The 22,111-nt window shown below is 42.0% G+C and overlaps 1 protein-coding gene across 2 annotated transcripts in view; it reads left to right on the top strand.

Moving 5' to 3' along the window:
- The window catches only part of LOC126184565 (oxysterol-binding protein-related protein 8), a 211,549-nt gene that overhangs the window by 62,564 nt on the left and 126,874 nt on the right, over positions 1–22,111 (top strand). For both annotated transcript variants that reach the window (XM_049926994.1, XM_049926993.1), the window contains exons 7-9: positions 17,360–17,504; positions 18,527–18,745; positions 20,386–20,552. In XM_049926994.1, coding sequence (XP_049782951.1) covers positions 17,360–17,504; positions 18,527–18,745; positions 20,386–20,552 — 531 coding nt within the window. The remainder of the gene's footprint in view (positions 1–17,359; positions 17,505–18,526; positions 18,746–20,385; positions 20,553–22,111) is intronic.

Raw genomic sequence — 22,111 nt, 5'->3', positions numbered from 1 at the left:
GCGGCCCAGACCAGTACTTTTTGAGGATGCAGGGATGATGGGACTGCAACATGGGGCTTTTCGGTTCCCCATATGTGCCAGTTCTGTTTATTGACGAAGCCGTCCAGGTAAAAATAAGCTTCGTCAGTAAACCAAATGCTGCCCACATGCATATCGCCGTCATCAATCCTGTGCACTATATCGTTAGCGAATGTCTCTCGTGCAGCAATGGTAGCGGCGCTGAGGGGTTGCCGCATTTGAATTTTGTATGGATAGAGGTGTAAACTCTGGCGCATGAGACGATACGTGGACGTTGGCGTAATTTGGACCGCAGCTGCAACACGGCGAACGGAAACCAGAGGCCGCTGTTGGATCACCTGCTGCACTAGCTGCGCGTTGCCCTCTGTGGTTGCCGTAAGCGGTCGCCCTACCTTTCCAGCACGTTCATCCGTCACGTTCCCAGTCCGTTGAAATTTTTCAAACAGATCCTTTATTGTATCGCTTTTCGGTCCTTTGGTTACATTAAACCTCCGTTGAAAACTTCGTCTTGTTGCAACAACACTGTGTTCTAGGCGGTGGAATTCCAACACCAGAAAAATCCTCTGTTCTAAGGAATAAACCATGTTGTCTACAGCACACTTGCACGTTGTGAACAGCACACGCTTACAGCAGAAAGACGACGTACAGAATGGCGCACCCACAGACTGCGTTGTCTTCTATATCTTTCACATCACTTGCAGCGCCATCTGTTGTTGAAAATTGTAACTACTGTAATTTCGAAAGTTTGTCCGCCTGAAAATGTACTGTTGTCCCAAGCATATTGCAACAAACGGTGTATTTCTATCGCTGCTCGTTTAGTTTTTATTGCCGTTTCAAATATACCGGTCATTTTTGAAACACCCTGTATCATCAGCTGAAGTCCCTCATCCATGCAATAGGATGGACATCCATAAACTGATCTGTTAAGTTCTCTAGCGATTTTTCTATGCTTCTATGATGAGAACGTAGTTTTGTGGTATGCCACATTAATCAGTCACATAAATACAGCTGCAGGTCAGCAGCTTCATACCAGTCAGTTACCACTTGACAGTGGCGGAGGAGCACTTGGCTGAACACTTGTGAATTTATATCCAGTTAAAATGGTTAGAACTCTGAGAATATTTTGTAATCATATTGATGTAAAATGTTTAATTCATACATTACAATACTCTGGTATTCATTTTGGATGACAACAGATGGGATGCCTAATGTTGATCACTGATGGAAATAGTTCTGAAGTTTACAACTGCCTTCACCATGGCAGTTCAGGCATAACCATTGAGACTGCAGTCTCCTTGACCAATGTAGTCCATAGAATTGATTGGGGCAAGCATATAGTCTTTTGTGTAACTTGTTCTGTTTGCTCTCTGGAATTGTCTATAGCTGGAATCACATTTGTCCAGTTGTCCCTGTTCTGCTCAAGGTCAATAATCTCCGCATGCATTCCTGCAGCATCTGATTGTATCCTGGATGGATTGGCAGAATTGACAAGTTGTGTGGTGTAGCTCCCATGTGTCGCACATCCTTGAAGGTCAGCCACTTAGTGTGTGCATCTGTCCACCAACCACCTCCATCATCTGCTGCCTAATATGTGTGAACTGCAGTTCACAGCTTTACGTAGTAACTGGTGGATTACACTCCCATGCTGTTCCAATGTATCCATGTCCGGGTGACTTATCAAGATGACAATATTGTTTAGATTTCTGAAGGTATTGTGTGAACCTCTGCTACTAAATTGACAAGAAGTTGTGTATCTTAATGTGTGTAGTGGAGTGGGGTTCAAATTCCCATTTGGTCATCCAGATTTATGGTCCATGTTACTTCATTAAATCATTTTTGGTGAATTCAGAGATACTGCCCTATCTTTCTTCAGTACAACTCTGCTCCATTTCTAATGACCTTAGCGGCACTAATGCAAAAAATGCTAATCTTTGTGTCATTTTTAAATGTGTGTTCTACAGGGCTGGCGTGGATGAGGTAATGTGTGAAGTTATCATCATGTTTAATCAGCAGATACACCTGTTGACTGAGTTGTGATACTGCTCCATAAACTGCACACAGCTGCCCTTTAGTGTTTCCTAAAATCCATCTGAAAAACATGTGCAAATGGCTCAGAAAATATTCCCAGGCATTTCAGGCCAGGATTATTATTGACAGTTTGCTAGATTTCTTACATTTGTGGAGTCAGATTGTTCCAGTTACCACAGAAACCATTTTCATTTAATCGTACAAGCATAATGGACTACTCGGCACCGCGCGGGATTAGCCGAGTGGTCTAGGCACTGCAGTCATGAACTGTGTGGCTGGTCCCGGCGGAGGTTCGAGTCCTCCTTCGGGCATGGATGTATGTGTTTGTCCTTAGGATAATTTAGGTTAAGTAGTGTGTAAGCTTAGGGACTGATGACCTTAGCTGTTAAGTCCCATAAGATTTCACACACATTTGAACATTTGATTACTCGGTAATTAAAGCATATTTATCTCAGTACTTGAGTAAAAAAAAGCTGGAATCATACTTTTCAGTAGACAATGGAAAACCAGCAGCAACCCTATATTATGAAAGCATAATTTTCTCAGGGAAAAACCATGATGTGCTAAATCGTACTCTGGCTCAGATGTTTGGAACTTGATCTATCAGCACACCATTGTGCAGTAATTTACATGGAGAGTCTGAAGCTTCCTGACCACCCCCCTCCCCCTCCCCTCTCCCGCCATTAGGGAGACATGACAATGGAGGGGCCTATGGTATGATGAATAGGTCATTCAAGTACATTCAAATTCAACCCTCTGGATCGAAGTAGCTACTCACTGAAACAGCCCTGTGGTGTTTCACAATTCCCAGCAAGGACAAATTTGTATAAATATTATTTAATACTGTATGACAAATATATTGTCAGTGTGAGAAACGTAATGTACAGAATCCAATATACAATATCTGTCCATAGTATTTCCAAGTAAAATTATAGAGATCGACTTGTAAACAGAGTAGAGCTAATAGAAGTCAGTGTGATACAAAAAGCCCATGCTTTACAAGCAGCCCTAGTCAGTATAGAAAATTACACTTCCCCTTTGTATGGCCACACACCCTTGAAGAATTATGAGACACACCAAGTAAAGAGCCCCACCAGGGGGCTCGCGTACTATTTGGTAGGTTTAAGCTTGGCTACCATGGGGCCCTAGCTTTTGCAGCATCTTTTCCCTTTCATGCTGTGTGTCTATCCTCTTGCTATTCTTTTTCCCCTACTTTTGGGAACATGACTGGGATGTTTTTGGAAATGTTCTGTATTTTCAGTAGGCAATATAAGAACAGTGTTTCCACTGTTTTTTGTTCCTTTTTTTCTTTTTTCATTCCCCTTCTATCTTCCTCTGCTTCTGTGTTTGAAGTTCCTCTTTTTTCTTCTACCTCGCCATGCATCCCTGAAGGCTGTCCCACATGTTTGACACATAACAGGTGATATGGTAATGCGTAATTCTCAGCCCCAGGTTGATAGGTAGGGTTTGCACATACACCCTGGTACAGGCCAAGCCCAGGGAGAGGTGATTGCCTGAGCTGCTACCTTCCCAAATTGTTGATTGGTCCCTCTGTCAGGTGTTCAGGAGGTGTGAACAATCACTTAAGGTGGGTACATCCCCCCCCTCCGAGGGAGCCCACCCAATTGGAAGGAGCATGGCATTGGAGACACTGGCAATCATGGGGGATTTTCTTGCAGTGAGCCAATCATCATCTTCAGTCAACATCTACTAAATGTAAATGGAATGAGGCTGATGATTCAGAGATCCTCCCAGCTTTCCTCATGCGTTCATGTACTGAATACAGTCAGTCCATTGCTATGGTAAATCTGTTTACTATTCAGAAAAGTGTTGATGCAGTTCCCGACCCTGTGAAATCCTGCTCTTGTTTAAGCATGGAACTTTGCTTTTTGAGACTACTTCAGTGTCTCAGGCACAACAACTGCTTGCAGCTTCGCTCTTCCACGGCTATCCTACTCATGTCGAGTCCCATCGGATGCTGAATTCTTCCCTTGGTGTTATTTACACACGGCTGCTCAATGGTTTGGCTGAGGCAGAAATCCAAACGTACCTCTCTGATCGGGGTGTCAGTGCAGTGCATCGGGTGATGAAAAAGGTAGATGCATCCTTAGTTCCTACACGCACTCTTTTTCTCACTTTTGGCAGAGTGGTGTTTCCATCAAAGATCAAAGAAGGCTATGAAATTATCACAGTCCAACTGTACATCCTGAACCCAATGTGCTGGTACCAGAGTGATCATTATAAACACACTCGAATGTCCTGTCGACAATCAGCCAAATGTGTGGTAGGGATACTCACGAGGGCGATTGTCTGCTTCCTCCTCCTCCCCACTCGATCAATTAAACGGTGACCAGGCTGTCTCCTCCCAAGATTGTCCCATGTATCTCGACAAGCAGGCTGTCCAGGAGATCTGGGTGAAGGCAAAAGTGCCTTTATGGTTGCTTACAAGTTGTTGGCCTGTCGGAAACTCTGCATTCTACTATCTGGTACTTAAAGTACTGTTCTTGTTACAATGTTCATAGTCAACCTATCTCCCTGACTACCCGGCTTCAAGCTGTTGCAGTCTGCATTTTCCTTCCTCACTTCACCATCTCCCTTTGTAGCATTTACATACTTCCATCATTCATTGTCACTAGGACAGACTTGCTCCAGCTTATTGGGCAACTCCATCACCCCTTTCTGCTGCTCGGTCACTTTAATGCACATCATCCCCTTTCGCCTTAACATGGAAGTATCCACATTCCTTTCAGACTCCATGCACACCTGTTCCCATTTGGACCTCCCCTTCTGCACTGTCAGCTTGCCCATCGTCTCGAGTGGTCTGTTCAGTCTGGCATGTACTCAAGCAACCATTTCCCATGTGCTATCCATTTGCTGATTCCTACCCCACCTACATGCACATCCAAATGGCAGCTATCTAAGGTCAGCTGGAGGCTTTACTCCTCCCTGGCAATATTTGATGAACAACGTTTCCGCAGTTGTGATGAACGGGTAGAATATCTTACGAATGTTAACCTTACCACCGCAGAATGTTCCATTCCTGGCACTTCCTCTGTACCACGCAGTGTCCCAGTCCCTTGGTGGAAGGAGGCATGCCGTGACGCAATTTGCGTGCGGAGAAGTGCTCTCCGCAATTTTAACTGTCATCCTATGATAGAAAACTGCTGTCTTTATGAACAGTTGCATTCACAGTGTCATCGCAAATCCAGCTAGATTTTTCATTTACTAACTCTTTTAATAATTCCAGTCTCTCTTTCATCATGTGGGCCAACCTCTGACGGCTCTCTGGGACCAAGGTCCATTCCCCACTTTCCAGCCTAACAGTAGCAGATGATATCATAGTAGACTGTGTTGTTATCTTGAACACCTCCAGCCGATATTTTGTGGAGATTTCAAGCTCCACCCACTATCACCTTGCCTCCCTTCATCGGAAACGAGTGGAGAAGGCTCTAGCGATACCCCTCTCTTCTCAGAACCGTGAGTGCTACAATGCCGCCTTTACTATGGTGGAGCTAGATCATGCTCTCACTTCATCCAAATCCTCTACCCCAGGGTCAGACAATGTTCACATACTGCTGTTGCAGAGCCTTTCTCTTCTGGGCAAGCACTCTCTCCTTCACATGTACAATTGCATCTGGGTGGAGGACACTTTTTCCCAGACATTGGCATGAAGGCACTGTCATACCCATACCTAATAACAGTAAGAACAGACACCTTCCTTCTAGTTATCACCCCCATTTCTCTCACCAGCTGTGTTTGCAAGGTGATGGAATGTGTGATTCATGTCTGGCTAATATGGTGGCTCGAGTCTCACAATTTACTAACCACTGCACAGTGTGGATTTCGAGTGCACTCTTCTGCAGTTGACCATGTCATCACTTTGTCCACCCATGTCGTGAATGGTTTTTTGGCAAAATACCAGTCTAGCCATGATTTGTGATTTAGAGAAAGCTTCTGACACCCTCTGGAGGACTGGTATCCTCTGTACTCTCTACACATGGGGCTTCCATGGCTGCATGCCCTGTTTTCGTCAGGAATTTTTAAAAGACCAAGTTTTCAAGGTATGTGTAGGTTCTGCATTCTGGGACACCTTTATCCAGAAAAGCAACGTGCCTCAGAGTTCCGTCCTGAGCATCATCCTCTTTTTTATCGACATTAACCCTATTATGGCCTGTCTTCTGCCAGGCATCTCCTGCTCCCTTTTTGTTGACAATTTTGTGATTTATTTCAGTTCTCCACAGACTTGTCCCCTTGAGAAGTGTCTTCAGCAATATGTCGACTGTCTTTACTCATGGAGTGTCGACAATGGTTTTCACTTTTCCACTGACAAAACAGTTTGTATGAATTTCTCATGGTGCACGCAATTGGTTTCTTCCACTGTCTTTATGTCTTAGGTCTGTTGCTCTTCTGTTCGTTGAAACTACAGAATTCCTGGGGCTCGTGCTCAATAAGAAACTTTCTTGGTCTTTCCATGTGTCTTACCTGACCACCCGCTGTACGTGATCCCTCAATATCATACTTGTCTTCAGCAGTACTTCCTGTGAAGCGGATCAGACCATCCTCCTCTGTTTGTACCAGTCCCTTGTCTGTTCGAAACAAGACTGGGTGTTTTGTTTATGTGCCTGCACGTCCGTCCATCTTACACCATCTCAATACATTCCAACATCGTGGCATCCATTTGGCCACTGGTGCCTTTTACACTAGCCCGGTTGAAAGTCTGTTTGCAGAAGCTGCCGAACTACTGCTGTTATATTACCATGACTTTCTTCTCAGCAGACAAACATGCCATTTGTATGCTATGCCTGTGCTTCCTTCTCTGCTGACTCCTTTGATCACCAGTATGGGGCATGTCCCCCTCCTCTGTTACCTCCTGGATTTCGCTTTAGGCTATTGCTCCAGCAGCTTAACTTCATGCTATCTGCCACGTTCTAATGGGTGTGAACCATCCACCACCTTGGCTTCATGCAGCGGCCTGTGTTCACCTTGGCCTTCATTTGCATCCTAAGGACACTACTCCAGCCTCACTCTGTTTCATGACCTTTGCATGTATCACTGTAAGTTTCATGACCTTTGCATGGGACTTCGCAGTAGTACCTTTATGTACATTTATGGCTCTCGGACTGACTGTGGTGTCGAGTGTGCCTTCATCATTGGTACTGACGGTTTTCGGTATCAATTTCCAGAACACTGCTCAGTATTTACAGCACAGCTCTTCGTCCTGTATCAGGCCATGCAGTACACCTGACGATCCAGCCTTTCCTATTGCATCATCTGCTCCAACTGTCTGTGCCCTTCAGAGTCTCTCTCTGCTGTAAAGTCCATCCCTTAGTGCAAGGGGTCCAGGAAAGCTGTCACATGCTCTCTCTTGATGGAGCCGCTGTGATGTTTATAGGGTTCCTGGTCATGTCGGTCTGATGTGGAATGTGGCCTCTGCCAAGGCTGCAGTGTTTACCTCAGCCCACTAGTTCTTCCATTCCCTCCAGTGGTCTCTGTTGCCGTCTGTCAGCAGCTGATGTCACTTTGGCATCGCCACTGATCCTCCCTTCATGGGAAAAAGCTCTGGGGAATTAAGCCTCTCCCAGCGGCATGGATTACCTGCATGGATGACCACCTCTCGGCCCTCTCACCATGACATCATTTTAGCTAAGTTGTATATTGGGCACGGTCTTTAACCATCACCATTTGTTAAGTGTTGCTCCCCCACCACTTTGTACCCACGGCCTCAAGTTTGATGGTTCTCCACTTCCTGATGGAATTCCCTTTTTTTTTGACCACCTACGTTCTCATTTATGTTCGCCATCTGAGTTATTGGCTGTTTCAGTGGATGATGCGCTGGCTGTCAATCGCATTTTACTTTTTACCCATTGTAGCAATGTGGCGAAGGACATTTAATCTTTATTTCAGAACCTCTGTTTCTCTATGGCATATTTTGTGGACCTTTCTCCAAGTCTCCCCCCCCCCCCCCCCCTTTGCTGTCTTTTCTTCCATCGATTGGGCTTATTGTGTAGTCATTTTTAACTCATTTTTTGTTTTCGTGTTCTACGGTTCTGGTATTGGCATGTATGACCGTAGTAATAATCAAGTAAAGAGCTTGTTTTAAAGCAGCAGAGCATAAAGTGGTCAGGTAATCTCTCCCATTAATGGTGAACCAGCTCTTTATATAAAATTTGGAAACAAATTAATGGAAAGCTTTGACATAATTGCATGGCTGACATGGGGGAGGGGCAGGAAAGAGAAGTTGTCACAAGAACTTTTATATGAAAATTTCACTGGAATAGAGATTAGAGGCAAAAACCATTTCACATTTGGCATATGCTGACAATGTGGTCCTGATGTCCAGTGGAAGAAATATTCAAATTGTGATTTCATGGAGTGTGCAGCAGACAACATCACATTACTTGTTAAAGAAACAAAGAAGAGTTCCTCCCTGGATGTGATATTCAGGATAGATGCATGATGCACAACAGAGCAAATTATTATGATTATATTTTTAAAAAAATATATGTATTATTATTAAAACCATAGGCATCTGTGGCATGTTAAATTTTGGAAGTGATGGCAAATTAATTTTGGACTGTCCCCACCATCCCCTCCCAGTACTGAACCTTGCATCTACACATGCTTCAGACTCAGACTATGTAAGACGTTAATCCAACCAGTGGTGTTACATATATGTGAAACATGGAATACATGGAAGCTAGAGTGGAACGATCAACTGACATTTAAACAGGAGAGTATAAACATATTTCATGGCAGATTAAAACCATGTGCCTTTCGCAGGCAAGTGATCTACCAACAGAGTATCCAAGCACAACTCACAACCTGGCCCTCAGAGCTTTACTTCTTCCAGTATCTTATCTCCTCCCTTTCAAACTTCGCAGAAGTTCTTGTGCACATCTTGCAGGGCTAGCACACAGTTTTAGTCTGTTAGAAACTTTCAGATCAGTGTACAATCCTCTGCACAGTAAAAATTCATACTGGATTTTAAACACAATCTTTGGCCCATTATTGAACCTTCATCATTCCCACATAAATGAATGAAATGCGGAAGATGCTCTTCAGTGGCGATATGATAGGGGACATTTGTGTGCAGTTGTGAATTTCCTCCTGACAGCAAGAAGAGTTAGTCGCTGGCAGTTGGTCTACAAGTGACAATGTGCAGCGAGCTTTGTGAGAGTCTAGTTACTTGTAAAATGACAGAACTAATTGAGCAGTGATATTGCATCAAATTTTGCCATACGCTTCGCAATACCAAAGTGGAAACCATGTACATGATTTGACAGGCTATTGGGGGTGATGCCAGGAGCAACTTATACATAAAAGAGGGGTACAACCACTTCAGAAATTGTTGCACATCTGTGAACAGCAAACCACATTCAAACAAACCTTCAACAAGTCAAAATGAAAATGTCATTGAGCAAATGCAAACTTTGGTCATGAAAGACTGTTGAATTATAGTACAAGAACATTCAAAGAGGTATGTATAGCTACTGCATCAGTACATTCAATTTTGACCAATAATTTGTGCATGAGGGGAGAGTCCATGAAATTCATACTGTAACTCCTGTCAATGGACCAGAAGAAATTCTGTCTTGAAAACACACACACACACACACACACACACACACACACACACACACACACACACAAAACATTACTGTTGTTAGTTAGGGTCCATACTCCAACGACATGGCTCCATGTGACTTTGGACTATTTTCACAAACTGAAGATGCATATGAAAGGAACACTATTTGAGTCAAGAGATGACATTGTTCAGGATCCGGGGGCCCAGCTGATTACCATTCCAAAACCCACACTCAAGAACTGTTTCCAACTATGACAGTAGTGTTGGGAGAAGCGTGTGCATTACTAAGGAGGCTGCTTTGAAGGGGATTAGGGTTCTTTACCTTCAAATCAGTAAATATGTTTCTGCCAGCTGAAGATTCCATATTTTTTTAACACACCTTGTGATAAGAGGAATTACATAAAGAACCATGGAGTCAATGCTTTAGGTGGGCAGACTATGTTATACGAATGAATGCTTTGTGTCAGCATTTAAAGCCACTGTATTTTGTACTTTATGGAAGGAGACTGCCTGTCAAGCCAAAAAGGAGAGATGAGGTGATATAATTCAGGAAGATCTGAGACCAGTTAGTGTGGGAGTCGACTGGCAACAAAAGAGCAGTAGGTAAGAACCAATAGCAATTGATGGTGGGGGGGGGGGGGGGGGAGGAGGGGAACATTGTCACAGCACACTGTCCCCTGGGTATGATTGTAATGGTGATGGTCGTATTCAAAGCTTTTGGAGTGTGTGTGTGGCAGAATACAGGTGCTATTGGAAACTATTGCAAAGAACAATCTCAGCAGGGAATGTAACTGTTTGAATTGTTCTTTTCTGGTTTTGGTTATGCAAATTCATATGTTGCACACACAATGCTAAAATCAAGATACCAGCCAAATATTCCATTGGGTGGGGAGGGGGGGGGGGGGGGGGAGAGAGAGAGAGAGAGAGAGAGAGAGAGAGAGAGAGAGAGAGAGAGAGAGAGAGAGAGAGAGAGAGAGAGATCCTTTATTTGTAGCAATTTCAAATATACTATCAACTAAATGACAAACTGAAATGTGGTCCCTTGTCATAAGGAATTACTCTCCACGTTGGCAGAGACTTAAGAGACACGGCTCAAATTACCTTTGGACAGAAAGTCAAAATAATTTTTTGCCATCAGCATGTCATTTGAAAATATCAGTACTAATAAGTGCTGGTCAAAGTATTTGGTGCAAGATAATGTTCCATCATTACCTCAAATGTCAGGTAGAAAATTCCTTGATGGGTGAATTATCTAGGGGATCTTTGGACAACATTTACATACTTGTGCAGTATTATATGAAGTATAATGGGTAAAACATATTGAAAAAATTGTAACATGCTATTTTTCTTAAGCAGGTGGAAAACCATGACCATATACTAGAAACAAAGGATATACCACCCACAGAACAATCCTCTTGATTTTTTAACAGTCTTTCATTGAATCAGAACATGAATTGCAGTAATTCCCTGGTAAATTAAACTGCATTGGGTGTTCATCCAAAATTTGCTGTAGCTGCTCCTTTAAATTAGGATCGAGTGGAGTGCTGCTTGAGTGGTCTGATGAATACGATAATGCATACAATGAACTTAAGACAATAGTTGTTCCAAACGCTGTATATGTCCCATTTCAATCCACAGCAGCCATTAATGGTTGGCACTGGTGCATCACAGTATGGCATCGAAAGTACTGATGAAGTAACTAATAGAGTTCTGGAGTTTTCGTTGGTTACCATGGTCATGCTATGGATATTGCCAGTGAGATCACACTGCCCCTCTTTCTTGAGAACATTGTTGCTTGAGAAGTCTCAGTTTTTACATAACTGATGCCACACTGCTTTCCTTAAATGGAACCCATTGTGTGTGATGTCCACCATTGCTGCATGGATTGTGGCCACATTTAATCATCCCAGCCAGATGAGTTGAATCTGTGCTCTGACCCTTGTGCATCAGATATACTTGAAACTAACTGAGAAACTAGACATCTGTTATGGACCACAAGATCCACACTAACTACTTACATCATCATTGACTACCCTTATGCAGTATTCATAAACCATAATTCAGGGCTAGTAATGGGTGAATGACCCATCCAGACTGTCCCAGTGTATCCACATCCCAGTTGCCTTTAATGTGACAGGATTACTGATCAGCACTCTTTTTTCCTTGTGTCAAAAATTGTGTACAATTTCTATTCAGACTTGAGTATCCATGTGTTTGAGAACAGATTTGCTTTCAGAACATTGTCCACTTGGGTTGGAGCAGTTTACAACAACAGAGTGATGATGTGCAGAACTTACACTAATATGGAATACCTCTGACTTTGTTGGAAATAAATATATTTATTATTTCCAGAGATTTGTTGAAAAGTCTGTAGGAGCAATTAATTATGGCACAAAGAGGTGTAACTGTTTTAGAAATGCAAAATTGCCCTTTGTTGATCTTGGCTATTACTGATACGTGATTCTGAGTTAACAGTAGTTGTATCCAGTGTAAACTGGATGTATCTCAGGATCTTTGTAGAGCTGTTGTACACATTATAGTGGAAAATGTTTTATCCAAATTCAATTTTGTTAGTTGTACTGTATGTTTTGTTGAAAACTTGTCATTCATGCTTTTCAAATGCAAATAGTTTCTGTCATATATATCAGGTGCCCAAACATTCAAAGTTAAAATTGTAGAGAGTATTGAGGCTCCTGAAGTGAGTACTTTGATATAAAAGAACAAATATGTAGTCCTTTGTTTGATATTAACATCTTTCCGTTTATTGTAACAACTTAAGCTCATAACAGCCATTCAGTGACAACCACCAATTTCAGTCTATGCTTTGCAATGACATACACAATTTTGTTGCATTAGCTGAATGTGTGCTCTACAGAGAGACCCTACCAACCAGCTTCTCTCCAGTTTTTACCTGTACTTCATACATAAATAACCCTTCATATACCCCATAGAAAAAAAGATCTATATGTGTGAGATCCAGTGGTCATGTTGGTCATGGGAAAGGACCTCCCTATCCAACCAAATGTTGATTATATTAGTTTTACAGATACTTACAGACATTAATGTTGACATGGGATGGTGCAGCATAATGTTTAAACTACATATTCCAATGAACAAAAAAAGGTATATTCTTCAACAATTGTGCCAGCACATCTTGAATGAATATCAGGTAAAGTACACCAGTTACACTAAGTGGCAGCAAATAATATTCTGTTAGTCTTACAAAGTAGGCTTCCACGGCCGTAACTGACTTCACTTAAAACTTTCGAGCTGATAGGTCATGATTGACGCATAAAACTTTCCCCTAACATTTCATCTCTGACTGTGGGAGACATCTTCAGAGGTAATATGTCTGAAGATTCAGAGATGAAATATCAGCGGAAAGTTGTAAGCATCCCCCCACAGCCTATCAGCCTGGCAGTTATAATTGAAATGTCCTGTTAGTTGATTTTGTACAATTCCACCCTATGCATTGATAAAGAATTATTCATAAGAGATAAATGTGGTTATCCCATCATAATCCTCATCCTTGAACAAAGTGAATTGTTGGGAGCTAAGTACTGTACTACTGTGAAGTACATGCCAATGAGGGACCTGAACTATGACTTCAAAATCATTTGGCCTCATTACATGCAAATGTCATTTATGATATGGATACGTTTGCTACTTTACCCGTAGTCTTCATACCATGTTCTTCAAGGTTTGCATTTTATGGGAAACTTGGTCAGAGGTTATTGATAAATTGTGCACGTGCAAATTGAACCCAGTGAAGATAGTCAAAATGGGGTGTTAAATCGATAAGATGTATCTTCTTAAAGCAAAAAATGTAGTTTATTCGGTATTCATTTGGATGCACCCAGGATTGTTTTTAATGTGCAAACCAGTCATGGCAGGTCTGGGAGATGATATTGTACAAATGTAAGTTAGTCACTGCAGAGCTTAAGTCTGAAAAGGAAATAGGAAGAAAATATGTCCCAGCCAGCTTTGAGCCAGTGCCAGAGAGAGAGCTTGTGGCTTGGGCCAATACTCTCTAGTGGTGGCCAGCAGTCAGTAAGTGATTTATCTTCCATGATTTGTGTGGTGTCACCGCCGGACACCACACTTGCTAGGTGGTAGCCTTTAAATCAGCCGCGGTCCGCTAGTATACGACGGACCCGCGTGTCGCCACTGTCAGTGATTGCAGACCGAGCGCCGCCACACGGCAGGTCTAGAGAGACGTCCTAGCACTCGCCCCAGTTGTACAGCCGACTTAGCGAGCAATGGTTCACTGACAAATACGCTCTCATTTGCCGAGACGATAGTTAGCATAGCCTTCAGCTATGTCATTTGCTACGACCTAGCAAGGCGCCATTACCAGTTTATATTGAGATTGTAAAACATGTACTGTCAAGAGCGATGTACACCAATTATGGATTAAAGTTAAGTATTACATCAACTACGTACTTTATTTGCTATTATAAATTCCCATAACTGTTCCAGACCTCACGCCAGTCTGCGTGAGCTTAAACGCGTGCATTTCGGCCTCCTCTAGCAACATGGTGTTGGCTCTTCTGCCAACACATCAATTTGTATTAGCAGATGCACAGTGGGTAGAGTGTAAGTGGTTCACATTCCATTGGAATAAACAGGCTCTGCTAGAGTGCTGATCTTTCTAGGCAAATTGGCCACAATAAATTATACTTGAACATAACAAAATGCAAAAATTCAAACTAATATCAGACTTGTACTCCTCCCTCCTCTGCAAGAGTTTGGGTTGTTCGGGGAAGGAGACCAGACAGCGAGGTCATCGGTCTCATCGGATTAGGGAAGGATGGGGAAGGAAGTCGATCGTGCCCTTTTCAAAGGAACCATCCCGCCATTTGCCTGGAGTGATTTAGGGAAATCACGGAAAACCTAAATCAGGATGGCCGGACGCTGGGTTGAACCGTCGTCCTCCCGAATGCTAGTCCAGTGTCTAACCACCTCTGCAAGATCCACATATATTGGGGAGGGGGGGTGGCAGGGGGAGGGTTTAAAGCAAGGCACAAAAGAATATAAAATCTATTAGACTGGTTTAAAAAGTTTGTTTTTACAGTTTGTTGTGTTACTAGCCTGACATTAACCAGATTGTCCTGTTGTTGAGAATGAAAGTGCAAGGTGAAGGTAGTGGCCCTCATCATCCACAGCGGTGCCTTGGGCCTAACATCTACAGAACATGACCAAGATACTGCACCAGTGTCTCTGAGAAAGGGACATTTCTATAGTTTCAAGCCAAGATCTGCACTTCATAAATGAGACAGTATGCACATCAGCCACACAACATGTTCCTCAAATGACCAAAAGAAAACAATAATGTCATCAAGATAAAAAAGACACACAGTGTGCCTCGATCCATATAATAGCAAATCTGCAAATAGTTAAAAAGTAGCAGGGATGTTTCTTAGACCAAAAGACATTCTGGAAATTTGTGCAGCCTAGGAGGTACAAAACATGCTGTTTTGGGTCTATCCTATGGTGCTCAGAGTTTCTGATGGTAACTTGACTTCATATTTAAGGTGGTAAAATACTTGAAGTTCCTGAAGTGGTCAAGCATTTTGCCAATGTAAGTTAATGGATAAGTACAAGGACTCTTAAGTCAGTTTACCACTCTCATATCGACAAAATAGCCAATAAGTCTTTCCCCAATTGACACTCTGCTTGGATACTATGGCAGTAGATGAACCCCACTGGATAGAGGAAGGCTGAATTATGCATATGTGTAATTAATACTTTATAATTTTTTCAACTACTGACTAAATGGTAATTATGTCTTCTGAGCCATGTCTCCTTTAGGAATTTTGTGTTGTGTCAAGTCAGTCACAGGCTTTTCCTTGAAAAACTTTGACTTCCTCCAACATTGGAAATAACAGATATCCATCCTGTTCCGATAAATGCAACTACTTCTCTCTCAGTTGACTGGTAATTGGTGACGTGACTACATATATTTCTCTATTTGGCAGTGTTTTCATATTCTATAGAGGTTGCTTTCTATGTGTTCTGATACAACGATGGGCCCTCAGACTTTCTGTAAACTCTGGTTATTATGTTTTCCATGATTTCCCTAAATTGCTCCAGGAAAATGTCTTTTAAAGGTCACAGCTGATTTCGTCCCCCTTCCTTGAACCAATCAGAGCTTGTGCTCTGTCTCTAATGCTCTGATTCCTACAGTGTGTTAAACTCTAATCTACTGTCCTTCCTTCTTCAGTGGTGTTCCATGTGGAACTGTTACTTCTTGTTTCCCAAAATTACCTAAGCATGTGGTAACAAATATTTCTCCATTGCTCCCCTCATCTCAGCAAATTTTTCTTTTCACATGTACTTTGAGGTTGTCGAGGCTCTTGTTTCTGATGAGTGGGTCAACCAGAAAGAGAATTCCTATCAAATTTCGGTTATGCAGAGAACTCTTCCTGTTGTAACAGGTCAGGAGCTTCATGCAGTGCTTAGGAACACTTACAGTGTCTGTCTCGGTGTGGCAGCAGGGGCCCCGATGATGGCTATTTTGTTGGCTGTGACCGATGACAGCTGTGTGGCAGCGACTGGGTAGCTGGCAGAGGGCGACTGTGAGGAGGTTGCATCCTGGTAGCGTTCGTCAAGCAGTGATTACTGTGGCCCAGCGGCATGTGGCAGTCAGCATTGAAGTTGCTGTGTAATGATTCAGCTTCTCTCGCTGACCCAGCTAGCTTTGGATGCAATACTCATGGCAGGTGTTGCCACAAAAATATAATCGCCCTCGAAAACTGAAAGGTGCAGTTCGTGAAGGTGCATAGTGAGCGTGATTAGGATAGTTAAAATGTGGATATCTTTTAGGAGGCATTAAATTATATGGTGTAGATTTTTATGAACGAAAAGAAAGTTTATTCCTTATTCAGAGCACAGTTTGGTGTACTCAGGTTGGTTTGCAAGGCGCCAGCTAGTAATGGCTGGGATGATAGATGATACATTAAAAATGTAAGTTAGTCATTGCAGAACTAGTCAGCAAAGAGTTAGCTATGTGGGAGCAAGTGCCAGAGAGCGAGCTTGTAGCTCGTAGCTGGTAGTGACCAGCAGTCAACACGTAACTCTTCTCCCATGATCCCAGTAGGGTGCACAGGTACATAGTAAGTAGAGTGCCAGGAGGTTACGTTTTCACGGTAACAAGCCGCATCAGCTAAAGTGATGATCTTACTTGGCACATAGGCCACAATGAATTGAGTGTTACAAGACAGTATTTTAATGAAAAATTCAGGATAAATATTCAGTGGGGTGAGTGACCTGTACAGAATTTTTTTTCTCATACAATCAACACCATTTCGTCAAATTCTGCTGTGCCAGCCGTTTTGTACTGAGAACCGTGGTCAGGTATTTGTGGCTTCAACAACAAAGTCTCTTGTGAGTTTCTATACATAATGATGAATTTCTTCCCATTAGGATGCTATGTGTTGTGAAAATTTTCTTTGCAAAATTCGTCCAGACATTGTGCTGCATCGTACCTTAAACGAATATCTACTATTTCATCTTAACTAGTAGTGATAGACCTTCAACAACTAGCTACATACTGTGAACAGTCGTGAACTCTTTCCTGGACACACACAATGATTTTGTGTTGTTTTCCAAGGTACACCACCATCATCAATCCTGCAGTGTTTTTTATCAAACATAGGTAGTTCAAAAGTGTGTGCAGATTATTATAAATTGATGCATATTTGAGTGCATTTGTATCTTGTGTTACAGAGTAGTCATTGGGTAGGAACAATCCTTCTCAATACATGCCAGGTAATTGAAAGGCCTTCAAAAAAGGATGGATTCTGCTTCAAACTTTTCCACCCACTGGAGCAGTCCATATGGGCACCTAGAGGACCACACAATGAAACGATTGGTGAGGACTGAACCTTTAAATCATATTTTGGCTATGTCGTTCAACATAAATACTGATAGGCATTTAGGATTAAGAACTGAACTAAATAATGTTGTACTTCAGTGGGACAAATATTTTGTTAAAGGATGGAAGATTTCTTTTTCTTTCTTTTACTCTTGGAGCTCCACTTCCACTTCATGAACTGTTAAATGCGCTTTCAGCTTGCGAGACAGCTCTGTGACAGTGAAAATAATTTAGCAGTGCAGAAACTGCATTTATATTTTGTGAGGTAACAACTTTACCTGATAGTTCATACAACCCTTGACATAACACGTATAAACAGTGATGGTATTTGCCAGTGATAAATGTTTTATCTGGTATGTAGCATTAACTATTTTGAATCAGTACTGCATTATGTTCTCATGGTTGTTAGTGCAGACTGTAATTTTCAGTTTGTGTGATTCATCAACTTACATGCTGTTGCATATCCAAATTATCTATTTTGACAGATTTTCATGTTTGTGTGACATGTGTCATAGTCTTTGTTTTCCCTAAGTTCATTATGCAATAAAATAATATGGGAAACAGTACCTTAAGTCACATACCAAGATTTTACTAAGCAAGGAATGACCACCATGTATGAAAAGTACAATTTTTTTCTGGCTCCGTCTGTTGTAGGCAATGAGTGAGCCACTTCGTGGAAGAAGTCACAGCATTTTAGTAATCTGCATATGCCTTCTTCTTTCTAAGAAGATTGTGCATGCAAACATTGTTTAATTTGATTTTCCTGTAACTCGATAGAATAATTCTTAAGACTTTAATGTTACACAGAAAATTTAGTTTTTAGGTTAGACTTAGAGATTCATGAAACTTATTTTCACTTCAAGTACTAATCGTGTACACAGTACACAGAAACCGATTTTTTCCCCCCAATTGTGATGGGTTTCCTGAGTATGAAATGTTGGTGAATACTTCACTGGTCAAAATACAAATTTTAAATTTTGCAACACCTAAAATTGGTGTTTGTTTCTTTTCTTCCTTAGGTGCTGTTGTTCAGCCATTGCCAACATCTTACCTGATATTCAGAGCACCTTCACAAGCAGCTGGCAAGTGCTGGCTTGATGCTCTGGAGCTCTCTCTCCGTTGTTCATCATTATTGGTTAGGAGTAGTAGTGCCTGTAACAGAGGCTCAACTGATGCTACTACCAGCCATGAAACACAGTGGAGTGAAGCTGATTATGAGCGCCATTTCAATGATCATGGTAAGTATTCAAGTTTGAATTGTCTCATAAGGCTGTATGCTTGCTTTTCTCCCATAACAATGAACCAACCTGTAGTTTCCACCTCTCCTGTTATTAACACTCAGTAGTGTATATCTTCTGGAACCTCCCCCCCCTCTCTCTCTCCCCCCCCTCTCTCCCCCCCCCCGCTCTCTCTCTCTCTCTCTCTCTCTCTCTCTCTCTCTCTCTCTCTCTCTCTCTCTCTCTCACACACACACACACACACACACACACACACACACACACACACACACACACACACACACCTACCCTACTACACCTGCCTCACTTTTGTCAATTATGCGGTTGCCTTTACCCCACACCCGTCACCTATATAAACTATTGCAGATTGCACATTTAACACTCCTACCCCCTCCCTGGACTGCTAATTTCGTTTTCAACTGTCCAACTGCAGCTGCTCCATAAGATTGCATCACAGATCGGCCAACCTCATGGTCCGTGACTTGCCTGCCCCCTTGCTGCACTCTCTCGTACCTACAGCCTTTCTCCCTCCTGGCTCTCAGCCCATCATTAGTTCTTCTTTTGCACAGTAACACTGAGCTTCAGCTCCAAATTGCTTTCTCCCCTCCCCCCATTTCCTACTGTCCATCCACCCTTCTGTCTCATTCTGATGGTAGTTTGCCAGTGATGTGGATGGCTGTGCTGGTGATAAAAAACTATATTATTAAGAACCTTTGTGGTGATGAAACTGTGATGACTGTTCTGTAAGAGATACATTTGAGTTACAAATGCATTGAATCAGTAATAGCATGTGCTAGAAGCATAACAAAGAAAATTCTAACTTATTTCTGAGTACATAAAAAGTATTATCATTGTAGCTGTAGATTACATAGACAAAGACTTTGAATTCTTAAATAAAGTTTTCCACCAGTTTCATTAATGACACTTTATAGCACTGTGTTTCATATAAGTTCAGAGTATTTCTGAAACTTCCTGGAAGATTAAAACTTCAGGGTTAGTCTCAGTCTGGCACACAGTTTTAATGTGCTAGGAAGTTTCATATCAGATCACATGCCACTGCAGATTGAAAATTTCATTCATAGGATTTCTGTCTCCACACTGCATTAATTATTGTTAGATTTCAGAGTAGTACTGTAACTAGATGTAGTTGACAACAGTCTGCATCTGCTTTCCTTTCAGTGTTGAAAGTTGTTGCTGTATTTTCCTATATAAGGAAGTGTATTATTTTCTGAATTTCTTTCAACTTTTAACTCTTGCTATACTGACTTAAGAAACAAAAATTCAGTAAAGCTATGAGAGATTGTGCCTTCAAAACTAACTGGTGGAATTGAGCGAATGATGATATTTCTTATGATAAAATGTTGCTCAAATACAACAGTTTCTGAATTCATTATTATTTGCCCTATCCCTGCCAGATGCCTTGCTATCAGTCAGTAACCTTCTGCGTAGTGTGAGTTCACGCACGCCCAGTCCATATCCTTCAGCATCATCTTCCGGCCCCAGCCCTAGTCCGTGTCCCAGTCCTGGCCCACTGTTTCAGCAGCTGTTTCATGCAGTAACATTCCTGGAACGTGAGTGCCCACCCTCTATATGCATAAGCCCTGCCCCAGTAGAGCCCAGCCCTGGACCTGTGTTTACAGATTTGGATGACCTCAGCCAGCCAGACAATGTACCTGAACAGCTCTCACTGTCAGACTCGGATTCAGAGGGATCAACTGGCAAGCGAGATGAAGTGGGTGATCTGCTGGATGACCCACCTGAGACCATATATGTTCACCATGAGGAACGTCCAGAAGAGTTTGGAAGTGTGAGCACAAAAAATTCTGTTTTTATCTTCTTTGTGATTTAGATGTGAAGTGTGTGTTTACTTTTGACTATGAAGCAGAAGTTATCAAAACTGAAAGTTAAAATTATTGTTTTTAAAGTGTGCCTATCTGTTATAACATGTTAAAGTACAATATGTGACAACCCAATAGACAGGAAAGAACTTCGTAGGGTGATCATAATTAAACTTCCAGTTTCAAAACACTGTAAAAAAGTGGACTCCTGCTGAGAATGGTGTCAAATTTGAATAGAATGTTATCACGGAAGTGGGAAACATTATGGAAACATTTTTTTTTAACGAAAATTATACCACTGGATGGTGCTGTCAGGGTATACAAAATAAAAGACCCAGAGTACATAGCTGTTCCTCAATTTGCATCTGAAATGCACAGCAGGATTGTCTCAGTGCAGGATCATGTGCTGCTGGTGAAGCTCTTTTACAAGAAAGGTGACTGTGTGCCAGTAGCTCTGCAGAAGTTTCAGATGCTCAAGAGAATGAAAAAGGGCATTGGTTCGATGTCTGCCATTGGTCTGGAGAAAATGAGTATGAAATTCAAAGAGACAGTGTGGCAGAGAGAGGAAAACAACTGCTCCAATGTCACTAGGTGTTGTGGCCACAGCATTACTATGGTGTGCACACATGCAGTGTACAGGCTATCACCTGAACTTTAGATGTGCCCGTGAGCACAGTGCAAAAAATTCTATGAAACATCCTGCATTGTTATCCATACAAAATTATTAATGTTCTGGAATTGTTTCATGCTGACTTGCCTGTAAGACAAAATTTTACTCTAGGATTTCTTGCTCACGAAGAAGCAGACAATAATGGCCCTTGAACATTCTGTGGATAGACAAAGCCCATTTTCATCTCCAAGGAAGTGACAATACACAGCATTTCTGAATATGGGCAATGGAAGGTGTGCTCATACATCAACTGGTGCGACTTCATTCTGCAAAGGTAACAGTGTGGGTTGACCACATCCTTTATCATATAGCTATTTCCCCCCTCCCCCCAGAAGATGGGTCATGCAGGTCCTGTTACCTGTACCATCACTGGTAAATGAGCACCAATGTTTTTCCAATTCTTTAGCAGCATGACTGTGTGGGGAGGATTATGAAAGATTATGGACCTCCACACATTGCACAGCCAGTGAAACAGCTGCTGCAGAGGCATTTTGGAAAGGCTAGAATTATCAGCCATTGTTTACCTACAGGCTGGCCATCCAGATCACCTGATCTTAATCCATGTTACTTAGGGGTGTTGGGTTATTGAAATATGCTATATTCAGTGCTTCAGTTACAAAACTTAGCTGAATTAAAGGCACAGTGCACAACACATTCAACAGATTTTTCCCATCCGATGTGGTACGACCTTGCCGTGGTGGATGGGCTTAACTAACTAACAGTACCACAATTGTTGAATATCAAACTTGTGCAGTCATGCACATTGCAAAGTACAGTTGGTGTAATGTGAAAATCCCACCATAGCCATCGTATTTCGATTCATCTGTCATTTGTAGCTGAACCCATTTACATTAAGAA

Source organism: Schistocerca cancellata, chromosome 4 (genome assembly GCF_023864275.1).
Source record: "Schistocerca cancellata isolate TAMUIC-IGC-003103 chromosome 4, iqSchCanc2.1, whole genome shotgun sequence".
Taxonomy (NCBI): domain Eukaryota; kingdom Metazoa; phylum Arthropoda; class Insecta; order Orthoptera; family Acrididae; genus Schistocerca; species Schistocerca cancellata.
Note: the sequence above shows the minus strand (reverse complement) of the source record. Positions and strands in the feature narration are given on the sequence as shown.